Source organism: Numenius arquata, chromosome 1 (genome assembly GCF_964106895.1).
Source record: "Numenius arquata chromosome 1, bNumArq3.hap1.1, whole genome shotgun sequence".
Taxonomy (NCBI): domain Eukaryota; kingdom Metazoa; phylum Chordata; class Aves; order Charadriiformes; family Scolopacidae; genus Numenius; species Numenius arquata.
In genome coordinates this window covers 98489642-98509375 of record NC_133576.1, presented here as the reverse complement: position 1 = coordinate 98509375, position 19734 = coordinate 98489642, and the positions used below count along the sequence as shown (strand labels likewise).

Here is a 19734-nt window from a genome sequence, read left to right as displayed (position 1 = left end):
TTATCAACCCTAAAGGGAAGCACAGATGACACTAGTATATTTACCATATGAACTTTATTAGATCAAATGGTCTAATTTTCCTTATTCCACTTACATTTATTCTGAATTCCGTACTTGCAGGTATTCGCAGTCGTAAGTGGAAAGTCATAAAGTGGCAGCTCTAACCAGGCAAGGTTGTGTATGTATGAGCATCAGAAAGAAATAAAATATAGTATTTTCATCCCTTTTGAAATGTTAGAAGAGACTCTATAGACTGTTCTAGTCATGGTTCATCTGTTACATGATACAGTGAAGGAACAGTATCAATTTTCCAGCTTTTCAGGAGCTTCCAACATGCAGAAGATACATTAAATAATGAGATCAGAGCCCACATGCTTAAATTGAATATAAGATTAAGAGAGAATTAAGAAACTGTTCTTTTGGCTCCCACATTTGCGACAAAGCCCCAGTGCAGCCAAAGGATTGTTTTTTGTATAATTAGATTAAACACACAGGCTTCCCCTTCAAAAAACTCACTTATAAGATGCATTAATACTGGCAAGGAAATACAATCTGAAGTTACAAAGAAAAAGTAATCTTGGAGGTTTGCTTTTAGTTTTGTTTTTCTTCCTACTGTAGATTATCAGCTCAGTCATTATGAATGAAACTTGAATATCCAGACTTGTCTACCTTTTCCTTTCAGTAAGAACCAAACTGCCTGTTTAAACTAGGCCATAACCCATTTGAAGACAAGACCTGAACAGAAGAAAATTATATTACTGTCTACTTTTCTCTTTTTTTTTTTTAAAAAAAAAAAAACCCACAGCTTAAAAGTGATTAAGTGAACTTTGCTGTTTCTGCAGTTAAAACTTGTGGCCATGAAAACTGTTCTCATATTCCCTCCTGCTCCTTGTGTAGAGCTGTCCCTTGATTATCCAGTTCTCCAGGACACACTTGTGAGAACATAACCTGAACTTATTACTCCACGTTCATATATTTATGCCTAAACCAGCCTGATATTTTTTTCTTGTTCACTGACTGTGAACAGTTTTTATGATTTTATAGAGCATAAATACTTAATCTTTCTCATTTCCAAACTTCTTCAAGTTTGTGATCGACAGAGTATTCACTGTGTAAATCCTTGTTCTGATGAAGTTATCATTCTCGTTGTCTGATAGAAAAATAATCATTTAACAGTCAATAAAATCCTAAGCACTGCTGACAAAGTCATGGTTGTTTGATGACTACAACACAGGCACCAGCTCTTCCAATATTTAGGGAAGCCATCTGCAGAAAAAAAAGATACAAATTAACTGAGCAGGAACAGTCCATGCAAGAGATTGCCAAAGTGCTGTGTCAACAATATTCTAAAATGGTCAAAACTAATGGGAGCATAAACCACTAAATATAAATACAACCTATCTAGTTGTATCCTATCTAGATATCCTAGTGTTGTAGTTTTAAACTTACTTACTCATATTTGACATCTTTCACTTGAAAGTGAGAGAACAGAAACAAAACGTAATTTTAAAGCTGTCATCAATTTTGTGAACTGTTGATATGCAAGGGCTTTCTCTAATCTGTAGACTGTAGCTGATGCTTCCACTTTAGTCCCTGAAGCAAGATCAAGGCTGATCTACATTCCTTCTACAACCAAATCACCAGTTCCCAGCTTCTTACATTATACCACTATTTCATAGAATCATATAATCACAGAATCATAGAATCATAGTACAATTTGGGTTGGAAGGGACCTTTAAAGGTCATCTAGTCCAACCCCCTGCAATGATCAGGGACATCTTCAACTCAGAGTCCCATCCAGCCTGGCCTTGAATGTTTCCAGGGATGGGGTATCTACCACTTCACTGGGCAATCTCTTCCAGTGTTTCACCACCCTCATTGAAAAAATTTCTTCCTTATATCTAGTATAAGATATATCTATTATTATATCTCTTAATTCTTATATGGTTTAATATTAGGAGCATACATATAGTTCAACATTTCAAAATGTTCATCAAACAGAAAAAAATGGAATTGAAGAATGAAATGAAAACTTGGATCTCTACATAAAATAAATAAATTTTCATATGAAGAATCTTCAGGACATGCTGGATATTGATTAAAATTCCAGATATGTTTTGATACTTTTTATGGCATTTCTTCTGCATGAAGAAAGATGAAAAGATTAACTTGTTATAGAAATTGATCAGAACCAGAATTTTGTCTGAAAGGTAACAAGGTTATATTTGTAAGTACTGCCTATTCTGTCTTTTTCCAGTTTCTTAAGATCTAATTCTCTCTTTTCTGTTTTCAGAGAAAACTCCTGACACAACAGCTGATAAAATACTAGGACTATTTTTACATTATGTCAACCTCAGATACTATACTTTTTTTCAGAAAAGTAATATTTTTATATACAACTATTGAAATATGTCACAGACGAAAAAAATAAAGACTTTATAATTACCTGTGTCCATTCATTAGTCTGAGGGTCATATGCTTCCATAGTGTTCAGGTATGTTTGACCATCATAGCCACCTACTGCATATAATTTGTCACCAAGGAGACAGACACCAACAGCATCTCGAGGCATACTCAGTGGAGCCACCATTGTCCATGTATCAGTTTTTGGATCATACCTGAGGAAAGAGAAAGGAAACTGAATGTCCAAGAAGAAGGTAAGTCAATTCATGCTGATCTTCACTTGAAACACAGCCCTTTTTTCCTGGAAAAAAAAAAATCCTTTAGTAGCCTAACCAAAATATTCTTCCTAACAGCAAAAAGAAAATATGTAGATTTATTGTGTTCTGAATGCAAACCTCTAAAAGTTGATTAGGAACCTTTGCTCAGCTAACCTTTTTGAATAAACTAATGTATTTGTGGGATAAGGTATCATAAAAAGAGATTTGAGAAGGACAAAAAAAAAAAGATATTTTGATAAGAACAATATCCGGTTGTATGTATATTTTTATGTATATATTTTAAATATTTATTGTAGCATACAAAAATATTCTTTCTAAAATTATATGACATTGTGTTTTAATTTATAAAATTATACTATACAATCTTCACAACCAGAAAATCTCCCTAAGAATTCAGGAGATATGTTGACTGCATTAGAGTCTCCTCCTGATATTTGCTCAAGTGAAGAGAGTAATACCATTTTTAAGACATTAATTACAATAGAATATTTAAAACTGAGGGCAAAAATTCTTTTGTTTAATGACAACAATTTTAAAATTAAACATTTAGCCTAAGCCATAAATTTAGATATTCACCAGCAATGTAAAAATTACTTAATTTTAGAAGCCATTCTATTGTAACTATTTTAGACATCTGTAAAATAGAAAAAAATCACCTTCTGTAGTGCCTCTTACTTTGTTACTAAGGAGGTCTGGAGTATCTGGTTAAACTCAATACCTCATTTTTAGATGACAAATATTACTGAAATAGAATACAGTATCACAGTGTGATAGAATTAATTTAATCTGTCCTTAAAAATCTCTACTATGTAGTATAATCCAGGATAATCAGTGGAAAAAATAAGTTTAAGGATACAAATCCTTTGACTGCCTTTAGTCATTTGCTTAAGTGTAAGGTAGATCGAACTTTGAGCATGATAATTTCTCTAAAATAATTACAAAGGAACTCTATAATGACTAAAAATTGTATTTATTTACAAGTCCTCTAACTACTATATAGTTATGTAAAATAGGCATCAAACCTACATCATCTCCTACACCTCCAAGAGACAATGTTAGCTATAAGTTCATTTTTTGGGGGGAGTCAAGTACTTTCAACATATTTTCCTGCAGTCTAAACTTTATTAACTAGAAGTTGATAATCCTACAGAAAGTTGTACATACATATGCTTTCCAAAAGTAAAATTCTAGGCTTTTAACACAAAGGCTGACCATAAGAGCACCTGTAACTATTTCAGGTGAATTCAGGAAAATAATTCATATTTTCAATACGCAACTAGTAGGAATACTGTTACAAGTCACACATTATATTTGAACAATGGAAAATTTTTTTAACCTTTTTTATATAGATATTGCAACAACAATGTCACAGTGGTTTGCTTTGCCTGTTGGTTCATAAATATGACCTTCAAATTGGACAATAACAGAATTACCTTTAACGTTGATTAAATATTCTTGACAGCTACATACATCTTAGGAAAAAATTCTACTCATCCACTGGCTGCTAATCCTTCTGGCTTTGTTGGGACTTCTCAAAACATAAGATGGTAAAATTTTGTGTTCAGTTTTTTATCTAGAATACCATTACATTGATCATGTTGTTAATTTTACATTGTTCTTTTAATTTTATTTATTCACATTCTTTCATTTTGCTATCTTTCCTTAAGAAGATTTGAGTTAAATATCTAGATATGTGATGTCTTTTTAAAACTTGAGAGGAAGATAATTTAAAACAATGCTTGAATATGTGGAAGGGAAATACACATGTAACAAGCAAGCAAAAAAAATTATTTTGAATTAATTTTTTCAAAGACTATGACTTTTTCAACAACAGCATCATATGACTGTAGCTGAAAGAGTTTCACAACCAGTGAAATACACAAGCGTGCATTGTATCTTCACCTGCCTAAAGGCAAAAAATTTTAATAAGACTTTTTGATACACTACTTCTGAATTACAAGGGCCAAGGTGAAAAACTGCAAAGCAGGGAAAATAAATGCAGTTGACATCTTTGAACTTCTTCGAACTTTTTTTTTTTTTTAAATAAAAAGGTAAGCAAGGGCTAAACAGAATTCTTATAACTCAATTTTGTCAACAAAATAGAACTGCACAAGAACTTGTTTTCTGTAACTGCCAGGAAAATGTCTGAGATTTCTTATATCCTTTCTTCTCCTAAAAACAACTGTACATTTCATCTTTATAATAACTAGGTATGCTCTAGGGTGAGCAGGGTTATGATAAAAGTTCCTGAATCTGGAAAGAAACCAATTTTAAATCAAGGTGAGAAGAAGGGGAAAAAACTATAGGTCACTTCCTTATGCTTTTAATAGTTTGAAGTAACATTTTGAAAAGAAACCCACTTTATAAAATCTACCAAAATATCTCAAAAATTTTATGATTCCTAAAAAGGAACTAGTTATTTTACCTTTAAAAAGGAATACAACACTGTAGTTTCCCAGCCTGTGAAGAGCAGACAAACATAACTATTGTTTTAGAATGCTTGAGTTCATACAATTCTTTATGATTGTACCAACCTTAGAGTTTAAACTGCGAGTCCTAATTACTGGTGAACAGGATTTTAGCAGTAGTGTTTAAAAAACACATATTTGCTCTCACTTGATTTACATAATCTCAAAAAGATATTTTAATTATTTCTAGTTTCCAGGAGAATATTGATGTTTGTATAAAGCACATCCTATCAGACTGTATCAAAATGACAAAATAACTGAAGCAGAGACTCATTCCTGAAGAAGACAAGAGACCTAGTTAAAAAAGATTGATGCTCTATTACTTACTTTAAAAGACCTCATTATCACTAACTGGCCTTTGGTTTCCTAAGTTACTGAGATGTTTTTATTTTTTGAAGATAATGGATTATTTTTGAATGTAAAAATAGACTCATTAAATCACATCCCAGTCACAGTACAAAATTATCAATCACAAGGTGGGCCATGAGAGTTTTTTCATGTTTTAGTGGAAACTACTGTTTAAATTAAATCCAGTTTGTGCAAGCTAATAGCCTTACAAGTTCTGATTTGTTAGTCCCAACTTTTAGCCTGGAAGCTAACTGCCCATGAAGTGGCATGCCCATGACGTATTTTTGCTATCAGTGCAAAAATACCTAGACAAGGAACACTGTATAATGTCACTCGGACACCAGTACATAAAATACCTTAAGGATACGTGGTTTAGTTTGTTGTTATAATCCCCCCAAGAAAGACAAATGTGATGTGGTTTGTCTTCAACACCAGAAGGGTTTTCTTCTCAGAGACCAAAAAATGAAAGAAAAGCTCCCTTACAAGTGCCAATAAGCAGAAGCAGTTGGAAAGATTTCATACTTATTAATAGTGTTACTAGTAGTCTTAGTATACATTTACTTAATTCAAAATGTCGGTTATTGTTCCTTATAAATAGAAGCCCATGAGGACAGGACCTGTAAGTACAGGCATCATGGTGTTTATCAGATAAACTTTCCATCTGTTGGAGACAGAATGTAGCTTTAAAGTAGTGAGAGACTAAGACTGAGCAAAATCATATGGACTTCATAAGGAGTAAGTTTTAATTTATAATTTTTGGATTATATATTGAGTTACTGGTAAATGCCAAGCAAGATTCAGCAGAAACAATAACTGATATTTAATTAAAGTTTAACTCCTTTAGAAAATAAATAAATAGAGAAATCTCCCCCAGAACCTATTTTTACTTGTATGTTGAGAAAAACAAACTACTCAAACATATCTACTTTAATCTTTGCAACCTGCATATATTTGAAGAGTGTATTTTTCCTTATTCTATTTTGAAGCATACAGAAACAGAAAAAAGCCAAACCGTCATGAAACATTTGAAGAGTACCTTCCAACTGCATATAATAATGATTCCAACTGTACCATACTGCCCTAGATATTCTTGAATTTGCAGAATATTCACTTACAAAATTCCGGGTGCTTTAAATACAGTGGCTTATAACAACACATGAGGAAGTGGCAGCTTTGATAAAGGAAGCAATGTCATATATTGTAAATATCCATTGCTTAAGCAGTTGTACATTTCTTCTTTGCTCAAGTCTATCTTTAGAGTTACAAAATACTTCTAAGGACAGTTTGGTGTTATAGAATTATTTCAAGGTTGAATTTTAGTTTATGACTCTGCAATGTGCAATAACTTGTCTTTAAAAAAAAGATTTCTTAAATTTGATGTGGAAAGACTGGAGTTTTGTGTCCATGGTAATATATAATAGTACTGTGAAAAAAAGAGAAAGAAAAGAGATTCAAAGAGATCTTCAAAGAGATTGCCCTCTACATACCTCTATGGATTTTTCAAGTAAATGATAAGTTGGCATTTCTTGGAGTAAAAACATCTATTCAATTTTACCATCATTCAGCTAAGAAAATGATGCTACTGGACATTATTTTGTGTTAAAAAAATGCACGTATAATTGGATACCTTTCTACATAGTCCAGCAGTCGGGAACAATGGTTAGAAGCAGGAGCGTCATGGCCTCCAACTGCATAAAGAAAGCCATCACATGTAGCCACTCCTACACCTCCTCTTCTCTTACACATGGGAGCACACATATTCCATTTATTTGTGTGAGGATCATAATATTCCATTGAACTCAGACACGAACTTCCATCACGACCTCCAACTGAGTATAACCTAAGAAAGCCCACACAAATAAAAATGTTAATAAAACAAGAGCTCAGAACTGTAGAAATAAAACCAAGAAGCATCCAGGTTTTATATCTGACATCAGCAAACAGGAAAAGGAAAAAAAACTATAATCTCTCAAAATCGTATGAATTTCATATGGTCAGCAAACAGATGATTTTAATATTGTTACTCAGTGCTTTGCCCACCTGAATAGAAAGGAAGATATTTTCTTTCTAGTAATGGGTATTTTCATACTTTGATTACATCATATACTGCAAAGAATGCCATAAGTGACATGCAGATTTGTCTCTATAGATTTATAAAATATGTTAGAAGTGTTGCTGCCTAACTGTGTGTCATCTGTAAGGAGCAAGTGGAAGTGCTAACTCATAATTCATAATCCAGACAGACAAGAAATATGCAATCCATTTATTAGAGTTCCTCTGTGTTTTTATTGTGCATCAAAGAAGTAGGACTTAGTCCGACAAATGCTGTCCTGTATTTTAATATTCTACCTTGTATAATTCTTTAATACTGAGTAGATTGACAAACTTCTAATTCTCCCTCCTCAAAATAAAAAAAAAAAAAAAAAAAAGAAAGAAAGAAAGAAAGGAAGAAAGAAAGAAGGAAAGGAAGAAAGAAAGAAAAAGAAAGAAAGAAAAAAGAAAGAAAAAGAACAAAAAGTACTGCATAAGCTCTGTATGCTAAAGTACAAACCATACGGAAAATTATAGTCAGTCTTTGATCTAGTATTCAGCCTATTCCACATACAAAACTGTCAATGGGAGGTTCATGTCCAGAATGAATTTTATACTTACAATATAGTAGAGATTAAATATGCAGTGCACTGCAGAAAAGGATATAGCATTATGTTTTAAACATGGATTTTTTAAAAGTACTACTTCAGTTTCAAGGACCTTGGTTAAATTGAAGAAAATTCTTCCCCACACTGACCTTAGCATGTCTACTCAGCAAGTAAGAAAATGATACTCACAGGCACTTTATGTTGATTTTCTTTATCAGAATATATTATGAGGACTGAGTTCTGTAGGGAAGTCATGGAAAACTTCTGAAATTGTTTCAGATTTTAAATGGAAAAAATGTGGTTTAATAAAATATATGTTGTGTTTGTAACTATCTGCAGGCAAGAAACTTGTTTCTTTCCTCCCTTCATAATGGTTCTCAGGAGGAAACAGTTCTGATTGCTCTTTCCTACTATTACCATTATGCATTCATTTCTTATATGAATCCTTTTGCAGTCTGTTGCCTTTTCTACAGTGCCTGGAGATTAACTAATAGAAACACAAGCTATTTTAAAGCCGAAGCATTGAGCAATTCAGGATGCAAAAGCTGTCTGTGTGAAGCAATTATTCATTTGGAAGCTTTTACTGCTCTAAGCGCTCCATGAATTCAGAGCTACTTAAATGTGCATTTACCATTATGTTTTGTTGGCATGGATGCTGATGAATAAGGAAGTACCGTACTACCACTAAATATGTCACTGAAGCCATAGAACATTTTGGTGCTGCCTAACAGACATACTTCTGCTCAGACTAAAGTAGTCAGGAGAATCCATACTCCTCTATGAGAGATGTTAAAGCAAATGCACTTTTTTGCAACTATTTCTGTGGATTCAGCTCTGATACATTTACCTTTCTATATGATTATCAGATATCTGCAGGTGGGATACTATGCAAAATTAAGACACCTACTTGTAAGTGTTAATCTGTAGGTGTCTATAGTGTCTAAGTTGCTGTTATGCTCAGAGTAGTCAGCTGAGCCTAAAGAACGATTTGGTTCACCATCCACAACTTTACTATTTTTTTCTTCAGCAGAGCATAAGAACTGAAGAACAGCACTAAAAAACCTCAAAGATGTGATCCATTTACATTAATATAAATGTAAATAAAAGCATTTACATGTAGGTGTCTGCAAGGAAGTTATCCTTATTTTCAAAGAAGGGACTTGATTCAGCTGCCCACAGACAGTGATCAAATGTTATTTGTGACATCTAGGGTACAGTGACACTCCCTGCAGGCTGGCAGGTATGACAAAGGCTCCACAGGAGAAACATGCATGATTGCTGGAGGTCAAGAAAGCTACCCTGAGGCAATTAAAATGGCAGTAGACAATTACATGTGGAGATTGATCCCTAAAAATGAAGACCATGGTTAACACGCCTGAGACTTCCAAATAGATTTCTAATTAAATATTTGGACACCTAAACATTTTGCACAATTTTAAAAAATTCAAAGCACCAACACTTCTGCAGAGTTCAGTGTGAATAATCACATATTCCACGAGTCTAAATACCCATCATTTTATTTATTTCTCATCTATTACATTCTCTTTCAACTGAAATAAATCCATAAGCTGATATTTACACACTGAAAGTGAAGCACACTTTTTCATTCCTGTATTTCATTTAAGACTGCTAGTAAAATATAGCTAAAGGCATTCCTGAGTTGCTGGTAAAGAGACAGCAAATGCTGTTCATAAGTAACAGCCAGTGATTGGGACCACCTAAGTTTTTTTAAAATGCTCCGTATTCAGAATAAAACAAAATTAATTTCCAAAATCAGATTTTGGAATTATCATTTTAGGGTTTGATTGTGTTTATATCTCAGCAAGGAATAGTTCATAAGACTAACAATATCATTTTCTTTTACAAAGGTCTAGTTCAGACAAATGAAAAGTTGGAAATTCAGTAACTGTTTTAACACTCTAATTGTGGCTGAACACCTCAGTCAGGAATTGCTTCCACTCTTCAGCCAGTTTTCCTAATCCATAGTCACAAAGGCCCAAAATGACTGCAGAACAGCTCTGCAACGATTGGTGAATATTCAGGATAATGTACAGCTAACTGAAACTTTTGCAATACTTACATCCAAAAATATTTACTAGTCTTACTTCCTTCTGAGTTCTCAGGGTTCTGTTTTATTAGCTGACTTGGTACATAACTTAGATGCAAGTACTTTCAGAATTCATAGATGAAAGATAATCCAGTGAATATGAATTTAGCAAATTCAAGTTCCTCAAATTTTGCTTTTTTTTGTATATTTCACATTGTTAATTTACAAGATTATCTTAGGAATTTTACCTTACCTTATGTACTACTTCATCTAGCATCAAACACACAGCTCATTTTTTTTCTGTTTCTCCCAGATTACTAGTGTCTATAGACTTCTTGCTGGTGTCCTATCTCTTAATAGCTTTTGAGTACCTACAGTATTGTAAGACTTTTATGTTCAACATTGCACAATTAAAAAAAAAAAAAATCTTGAGGAATAAGTATAATCACTATCATATAATAGTTATACTTTCATTCATTTCTTAATATTCTGTTAACTGAATTGCACCCCCTTGTGTATGTCATCAAAACATCCCATTCTATTACTTTTAACACTGTTTAGAGGGGAAGATCAACAAGGAAAAGAAAGCATCCGGTACTGGGTACTTTTTTCTCTATTGATCACAGTGAAAGTTTTGCCTGTGGAGATTGTATGGATTTCTATTCCCCAATGGTCTATATTTCAGCTTATTCAGACACTGTGCATGGATAGGAATTTAGACCAAACTCAGTCTCCTCTGGACTGGAAATTTGTATTTCCAGGGTTTGGTCACTCCTTTTTGTATTAAGATGGATAGAGATTCATAAACATTTGTGTATTTATATATCTATAAAATGGCTAGAAAATGCAGTAGAGGTTTCAAAGTAGGAGACATTAGAAGAAATCATGACCAGCTGGATCAAAAATATTTATCTCAGCGCTATCATTACAAACCTTTGATAACTAAACAGAAAAGCCATTTTTAAATTCAGTTTGACAAGCCAACCTCAAAAGACCAGACTGCCTTTGATGTGAGGTAGTATGGCTTGTGAAAACAGTTGAATCATGCCTTTGCTGCATTTCTTAACGAGGTTTTGCCTTTCAAAATTCTTTCACTGTGAATATCAAAGACCTTATCCAGTCTTTTGCTTAGGCCCCTTTGTACACTTTTCTGCCCTTTCAGCGAACCTTAAAAAGCAATAGAGAATTACTCTAGCACAAAGGGTATCTGCCCAGTAGAAGTGAGGGGAAGGTAATAATTTTCATCGGTGCTGGACTTTTGTATTGCTCAGTCAGTTCATACCTGTAGAAGATTGTAGGAGAGGAATAATATCTACCCCTGCTGCCTTGGTTATGCCAATAAACAGTAGCTCACTGGCAAAAGTTGAAAAAATGACAACTTTCTGAATGGAAAGCATTAATGAAGTCTTATTTCTGTGCTTAAATTTGGAATGGTATTTCATGTATTTGGTGCATGTAGTAGTGGAGTAAATTAAAAATACATACAATTTGACCAAAAAAAAATTGAAGAAAAAAAAAAAATCATAGAGAGAGTGCCTTCAATTAAAGAAATAGTAACTACTGACGGAAAATATTGAGAGAAAAACACGCTTTGCATGCATAATATCATTATGGCAAAGTTCTACTTCCTACCACAGAAAGTACAGTTTCCTAATAGAAAGAACCTGCTTCAAGTAAATTTAATGCAAATCAAAGTTATATGAGCTACATTATCTCTGCAAGACCAGTGACTGAATGGAGATTCTACAAGTTAAAAATGTTCTTGGCTGTATCAGGCTATAAGATAGTTAAGGCAGAATAGTCTTTGTAAATTAATCATTTACTACAGCATGAGCTTAAGGCCCTTTATTTGCTCTCTTATTTATTAGAAAAAAAGACAGTGAATGTGTTATTAAATCAGAAATTGTTATTGAATTAACAGAATTACTTTGTGCTAGACTAAGCTACTGTGTTTATGGTATTCGTCTTCTTTGTGAGTTTAATAATTGTAGGCGATACAACTGTTCCATTTTGTTCTGTCTCAGTATTTATTTATTGCAAGATTCTGACTGAAATATTTAAAAATATCTACACTTTCTTGTTGTTTCTACATTATAAGGAAGAATATTTTCAACTTGTGTCCCTTTTCCCTATAACAGGAGGCAGAATAATTACCTTTTTGAGAAAACAGTTTGATCAAAAGCAGCAGTTAATAAACAGCACATTTATAAAAGATCAGCAGTGTCAAAACTGTCATAAAATAACCTGAAATAACTTCTACAGGATTTAAATTAAGGTATAAATTTATTTATAGGTCAAAGTACCTGTAGAGTAAAATATAGTTAGAACAGAGACAAGATTTTAAAAGTTTCTACAAAAAAATTCTAAGGCTGATAAATTCTGAGTTAGTCTTTAAAATATGTTTGTCATTCTTCCCATTGCAAAAGGGTTTTGTAAAATTACTTACATTTAAAAATACCTAATAAGTAATTAATATTTTCCTAAGTTAAATTTTGTTTTACTCTCTAGTTGGGTAGATAATATAAGATCCGTTATGGAGACATACATGTGAAAGCATGAAATTTTTGACAAGGAAAAACACTAATGTGTTTCAGTATCAGGCAAAATATTAATGTCATTCATAAAACATTGATTTAAAAGTATTTGTTTGTAGCCAGTGAAAATATTGTGGGCAGAAAGCATGCAGTATGAAGCATATTTTATCTCTTTACATGACTGTAATTATGTATGCCAAGTATAGTATTTTTCTTAGTTCAAATGGATTAGTAAAAGAATAACTGAATCATCAATAAGGCGCAAGAGCAAAGAAACCCTCAAGCAAAAAAAGCCATGAAAAAACCTGCTCTGATGGGAAATATAATTGTTTCAGACGTACTTTCTTATGTTGATAGCTTAGCATGAAATTTTGAACTTTTACTTCAGCTTTAAAAATCACAATTACAGCATATTAATACTTCATTTATTATATAGTACTGAGCCAGTTCCCTAGTTTTTACTGAAGTATGAAAATTATCAGTGCATTGCAATTATAAGGATGACTTGAAAAAAGTCTTAGATCATTTAGTCTATGACCTTCACAATGAACAAATCCTTCTTAATTCAGTGAATTCAACCAATAATAAAAAAAATTCAGCTGAAGTTGGTCTACCAAGAAAAAGGACATTTGATTTTACCCCCATATTAGTTATTAAGAAGTTAATCAAGTGTCAAATAAGGAAAACAGAAATATCAGTTAAGAGTGGAGATGGCATGGTATTCTGTTCTGCTGAGTGTAGTAGATAACTGATAGCTGCTGTAAGGGATGATGCCCATAAAGATATTTAGTTGAATGTCAGATTAGATACTTAGCTTTATTTAAGTAAAAGTTAGATGTTTAAATAACCTTACAGATTTACACATATGTGGAAATAAGAAAGTATGTGTATACACACACATGAATACGTGTGTATATGTGTGTGTATATAATTCAAGTAAATGCCTGTATTTTGTCTGGGGGGTACCTCTAAACTTCTCTGACTGCACTGAATAAGGGCTTCCTTCAGGTCCCAACATACAGACACTAAGTACTCTTTAAGACAGGCTGGGATTCTCATCCTTCATCTCCCACTAAAGATAATAATTAAAAGCCAGACCTTCAGAATAATCCAGCATGTGAGATGTTAATAACTTTTGCAGTTTTGGCCATAAGAGATAAGACTGTGTTTGCTGAATGCCTTTTAAAAGTCTGTGCTTAATTGTGGAAGCTGCATAAAATTGGCTGTGAATCTTTCTAGGCATTATCCACACTGCCTCCTGCTGACTAGATTGGGACATATATTACGTTTAAAAGCTTAAGTCAGCAACTACCTTTTCCTGTCAGGTATTAGAACTGTTTAGAACAAGTTAACTCATGTCTGCTTGGTGAAGAAGAACCCTTACATGCCCAAATTAAGGCATACCATGCTATGTTATGTTCATTATCTATGTAGAATGTGTTGTTCATTACAAGATTTACAGAAAAGAAAAGAACTGCACAGTAAAGAAAAAAAATGTTTATTATTACAAAAACTGAATGGCAGACCTTACCTAGAGTGACAGTCACTCTAGCTGTATACCAGTCAACAGTCAGCTAGTCCAAAAATCTTGTGTAGATGATGGATGAAGAGAAGTGTATGGTGGGGTGTACACACTAAAAGATGTAGAAGTGCAGTAAACATACAAAACAGAAACTTGGCCTAAGCTTCTTGGAGCCTGAGCATAGCCTATCAAGAGAAAACAGGCCCATCAAGATCCCACCCTGCAACATAACAATGCCTTTAGCATCAGCTGTGTTTCCTAGCAATAACTTGGGTTCTAAAGAGCAGTATATTCTAGCTGCATATGTGTCTGCCTTGAACCATAGGGAAAATGTTGCTTTTACTTAAAGATTCATGATTTTTCATTGTCCTCTTCTAAGACTCATGTATATTTACCTAAGTTGTATTCATTCTAGCTCTTTTTAATGCTAGCCTAGCCACATAAGAAGAAATAAGCTTGTACAGAGAGTCCAATTTTACAGGCTGGATGTAAAATACCAAGTTAAATCTTGCTTGAAAAAGAGAGAATATGATGCATATTGAATTGAATTGCACATTCACTGAGCTGCATGGGACCCCCATGTAGGAAATATGAATTTGTGTGCAAAAGTACAAAAGATCAGACCAGGGCACTGAATTAGTAATAAGCCTTAATGATTCTGCTAAGACAAAATACCACAGCTAGTTTATTACATGACGCATGAAAGGCAAAGAAGCAGAACTCCTGGAGGAGGTTGCAATCAGCCATGCAATCAAGTTTTGTAGGTGGTAATACATTGCTAATTCTCTTGTGTCAAACACTGAACTGCTATTAAGGACTTTGTGGAATTATTAACCTATGCCTCTCCAAGGTCTGTAAACAGTGAATATATTCCTGTGAGTGACTAACTACAAGACAATTTGAGAACCCTTTTTGTACACACACTAATTTGGTTTGAATTTTGCTATTTTCTTGAAAATGAAGGTTCTGCAAAATAAAATTTTCTGATGTTCACTTTGTAATAATGCATAATAGTCATAAGGGACTTATTAAACTAAAGCAATAGCTATTTACCACAGGCACAATATTGATCTAAATAATGCAGGTTTCATTCCAGCTTTGTTTCATTAAATGACCTGAAAACAAAAATTTCCCCTGCACGTATGCCAGTGTCTGTATTGACAAGGTCTCTGTGTTTCCCATTCAAAAACAAAAAGAGAATAGCTGGAAAAGTACTGCGAAGACAATAATCCAATTTATGGAAATCCATTACTAAATGAATGCAACTATTGCAAAACTGGTGGAACCAGATGAATGTAACTGAATATAAATTAATTATTTTTTTTTTTAATAAAGCTAGATGTTATTGAAACCTCTCCACCTAGCAAATGAAATTGAAATGTAACAAATGAATTTGCGTGTGTGTGAAGGGAGAAAATAGTAAATATGTATTTTTTAAAAAAATAAGCATTATTATGCTCTATTTCTATGAATGCTTAAGTAGAATTAGTAGAATGGGGAAGCCATTCTAAATTCTATCTGATCTGCTACAATCAAGCAACAGACAAAGTCTGACATCACCAACTGATAACAAATAATTTCATAAAGGACACAACTGCAAAATCCCATTTTTATGTTGGACTGTCTTTCGGTAAACATATGAAAAGGGAATACATTCAAATATCAGTGACTAAGATAAAGAGAAAAAATGAAGGAAACATAATTGATGGGAAAAGATGAAACATTCCAAACTCCAGTGCTAAAGATATTGGACTGGATTAAGAAGATCTATGTTTAGGGTTTTGTTCCTATAAAATATCTCTGGGTCAGTTTAAGCATGTCGCCCTTGGTATTTATGTTGCATTTTCCTGCTTAAAAAAATCAACCGTTGTAATTTCGACATCTTTCTTGAGATTATAAATTGTGACACACATTCTCAAGGGTGCTTGAGCATTTGGCTACTTCCTTTGGTACCAAACTTATGAAACAAGAACCATAGATACAGCTTTGGCACCAACCTTCTGAAAGTTCAAATGTTTTAAAAACGTTCAAGTTAGCTTTTTTAAAAAACTGCTATAAAAAAAAGGTGAATCCTGGCAAGAGTTTGTATTAGCCCTAGGACAGACTTGCTGCTTGGGTACTTGAAGCTCATCCTTATTCTTCATCTTTCACCTTTGCCTAATTTAAATGGCTTACTAGTTTCTAATAATCCTTTCTTTTCCAGTCTCCATTCAGACAACATTTGATAGGAAAGCTGATCTCCTAACTCAATACCAAGATGTCCAGTATATGGCAATTATTTAATGATTAAATGTGAAAAAATATTGCAATTGTACTGGCTGTAGGTGCCCATGCGCTGGCAGTGGTGGGGCTGGAGGGTGGCCACCATGAGGAGAGGGATGCCCCGAGCCAGACACAGTCAATTCCAGCCGGCTTCAACCGACCCACCACAAGGCACGGCTGAGCCCCACAGCCAAGGTGGTGGCATCTCAGGCCTATTTAAGAAAAGGCAAAAAATGCCACACAGAAAGAATAAGGAGGAGAAAAGAAAATGAGAAACACCAGAGGGAACACCAAAGTCAGAGAAGGAGGAGGAGGTGCCCCATGGCACCAGAGCAGGTATCCACACTGCAGCCAGTGGAGGACACATTAATTTTCCCCAGGTTGAGTCTGTTTTGCCTGTGACGGTAATTGGTAAGTGATCTTTCGGTCTTTATCTCGACCCATGAGCGACCTCATCCTGTTCTCCCCCTGTCTGATGAAGGAGAGTGAGTGAGCAGCCAGGTGGGTATTTGACTGTTAGCCAAGGCTAACCCACCATAGTAATGCGTAATTAACTCCCAGCTCACAGCATCCCTTTTCTCCTTCCCTCATTGTACAGTGCCTAAACACAGAGACTTTAAAAATTATTATAATAGAAATACCAATACTAATGAAAATAATAAAAAATATATTGCTGCTTCTCTGTTGAAAGAATCAGATAGAAGTCAGATGGATATTGATGGGGAGTAATATTCTCCTGCAGCATTTCTCATTGCTCTTTTACTTTTCTTCAGAGAAAATAGACACTTAGAAAACTTTTTTTTTTTCTCAAATAAAAGTAAAAGGTTATTTGAAAAGGCACTTAAAATAATTCTACTTTTAAAAGTTAAGATTAGCCAATTCTTCATTTTAATCACTTATCATAGATCAATAATAATGTGTGATATTTGATACAAACAACAGCAACAGGTGCAAATATGAAGTCCACTACAGCACATCTTTGAGAAAGTGGCAATCAGTAAAGGGCAGAACTCCCTTTTCCTTGGTTCTGCAAGATGTTGCCATGTGAATGAACTGCTTCCCAGTGCATGCCAAAGTCATTATATTGATATTCTACCATTTAAAGTCAAACTGCAGATCATATATCAGCTGAATATTTTTTCTTTTTGTAGCACAGATTTATTGATATCCGTTAAAGAGAACAAAAGTAAAGGGCCAGTCTTTGTCCCGCAAAAGCTCTAGTTACATAAAAAGAATGTTGACAATGTCCAACACAAGTAAAAATTCAGCAATATTTTTTTGTAATATAATTTTTGTGGCCATATAATAGGAAAATCTAGAAAATTTTCCGTTTGTGGTTCTGTCACACAATTATTTGGAATAACATAAATCTGTATGATACAGAGAGTCTGTTTTAGGTATATATTCTGGAGGAAAGTGTGTAAACTTAATTTCATTTTTACTTATAGTTTCCCCATTAGAATACAATCTGTTCTGAAATTAAATTACATGAAACAAATCAGTGCAAAGGTTCAGTGTTCTTAGGGAATACATACTTCATATATTTGAGACTTGTTAATATAAAGCTAATAAATAGTTACTGTAATCTTTGAGGAAACTACATTTTAAGTTACTGAAAAAATCAGTATTTATAGGATTGAAATTGTCAACTAGATTTTGGGGTTTTTTTTCCTTCTTGATTTTAAAAATGAAGAAATGGAGATATAATGTTGAAACAGTAAGTGACAATTTTTAAAAGTTTCTGGAAAAGATAAGATATTCTTGGTACTCTTGGTTCCTGGGTCCTTCTAACTTACACTGAAGAGTACTAATGCTTCAGCATTATTTCCTGTAAACTATAGAATACTAGTATATATTGCATACTAGTTACATGTTACTTATGTCAACTCCCAAAGAACATTTCAAATAAATCATCCCAAATTCTGACCTCTATCCTTTCCTGATTTTTTTTTTTTTTTTATTCTAAGTTAGTGTAAGTCTCCAGTTTACATTTGATGTTTTAACATACACATCTGTTCCTTACGTGGAAGAGTTCATCCACTCTTTCTTTTCCAGTCGGTGCAACAGGGTTGTTAATAGTAACAAGACAGAAAAGATGATGCTGTTTTCAGATCAGGAGAAACTACTTGACCATGTTTCATCCCATGAAACACTACAGCCATGGCAAGTCCTACAGTGGCTACCTACATATGTTAAAAATTGATAAAGGCATCAAGTTGTGTTTTTTTTTTTAAAGATATATTACGGCTAACACTCTCCACATTTCCGTTATTGTTTAACTATAAGAAAGGTATGAGGACGAAGGAGATGGAATCTCTAAAGCCTCAATACAGATTGTTACTTCTACACCACACCAACTGTTGATTTAGGAAAACAAAGGAATGTTACTTACTGATAAGGAAAATTTTCAGTTTCCTATCTTTGGTGTTGCATGAAAACAGATAATACTGCCCTTTCTATGAACATGCATTTAGAACCTGATTAGAGTTTTGTGTAAAGCTTCTTGTTGTCTCCCCATCATTTTTATTCTACCTCTACTTTCCCATCTGAATTTTATCTATTTGTATCCATCCGTTCCTTTGCCAACTGTAATACTCCTGTTCCTTTTCTTTGGTATGACACGCATTCTTTTCTTCTTAAAATCCCTGTGCTATTCATCTTTTGTTCCACCTTAACTAACTGTTTCCTGTGTAACACCAAATAAGCTGCTTTACTAAAATTCTAGTCAAATAAATCTACTATGTGTATTTCTTTTACCTAGAAACCCACCTAATCCCTTTTATTAGTTAGTTTTAGTATTGGTTAGTATTAATTCCTTAGTTTTAGGAAGCCACTTAAGAAAATAAATATTCTTGGTGTTCCCAATTGAAGGATAGCAACTCCCATGTCCTTTTACTGTAGGAAATCATGATTAACAAGTAGGTGACATTCATGCTTGGAGAGGAAGATGTTCCATTAATCCCTCAGGGCTGAAACAATACTGTGACCTCAAAATGTAATAATGCAACCTGATTATGCAAAAGAGCCCTGTCAACTGGACTAAGTTTTAAAAAGAAAAAATAGAAAAATGCTTAAGATATTTATTTTTCTGAATTTCTGAAAAAATCAGCTTGATTTTATAATGTCAATAATTAAAAGGGTTTATTTCAGATTGTCTGAAAAAAATTATGTACATGTTAACATAAACCTTTTCAGGTTTTAGGAAAGATTTTGATATAACATTTTCAGTTCAA

At 33.5% G+C, this 19734-nt stretch overlaps 1 protein-coding gene across 3 annotated transcripts in view; it reads right to left on the bottom strand.

Moving 5' to 3' along the window:
- Positions 1-785: 785 nt before the first annotated feature.
- KLHL1 (kelch like family member 1) overlaps positions 786-19734 on the bottom strand; it is a 236939-nt gene continuing 217990 nt past the window's right edge. For all 3 annotated transcript variants that reach the window (XM_074160009.1, XM_074160018.1, XM_074160026.1), the window contains 3 exons: positions 7125-7337; positions 2447-2618; positions 786-1266 (listed from right to left, as the gene is read on the bottom strand). In XM_074160009.1, coding sequence (XP_074016110.1) covers positions 1207-1266; positions 2447-2618; positions 7125-7337 — 445 coding nt within the window. In that variant the 3' untranslated portion in view covers positions 786-1206. The remainder of the gene's footprint in view (positions 1267-2446; positions 2619-7124; positions 7338-19734) is intronic.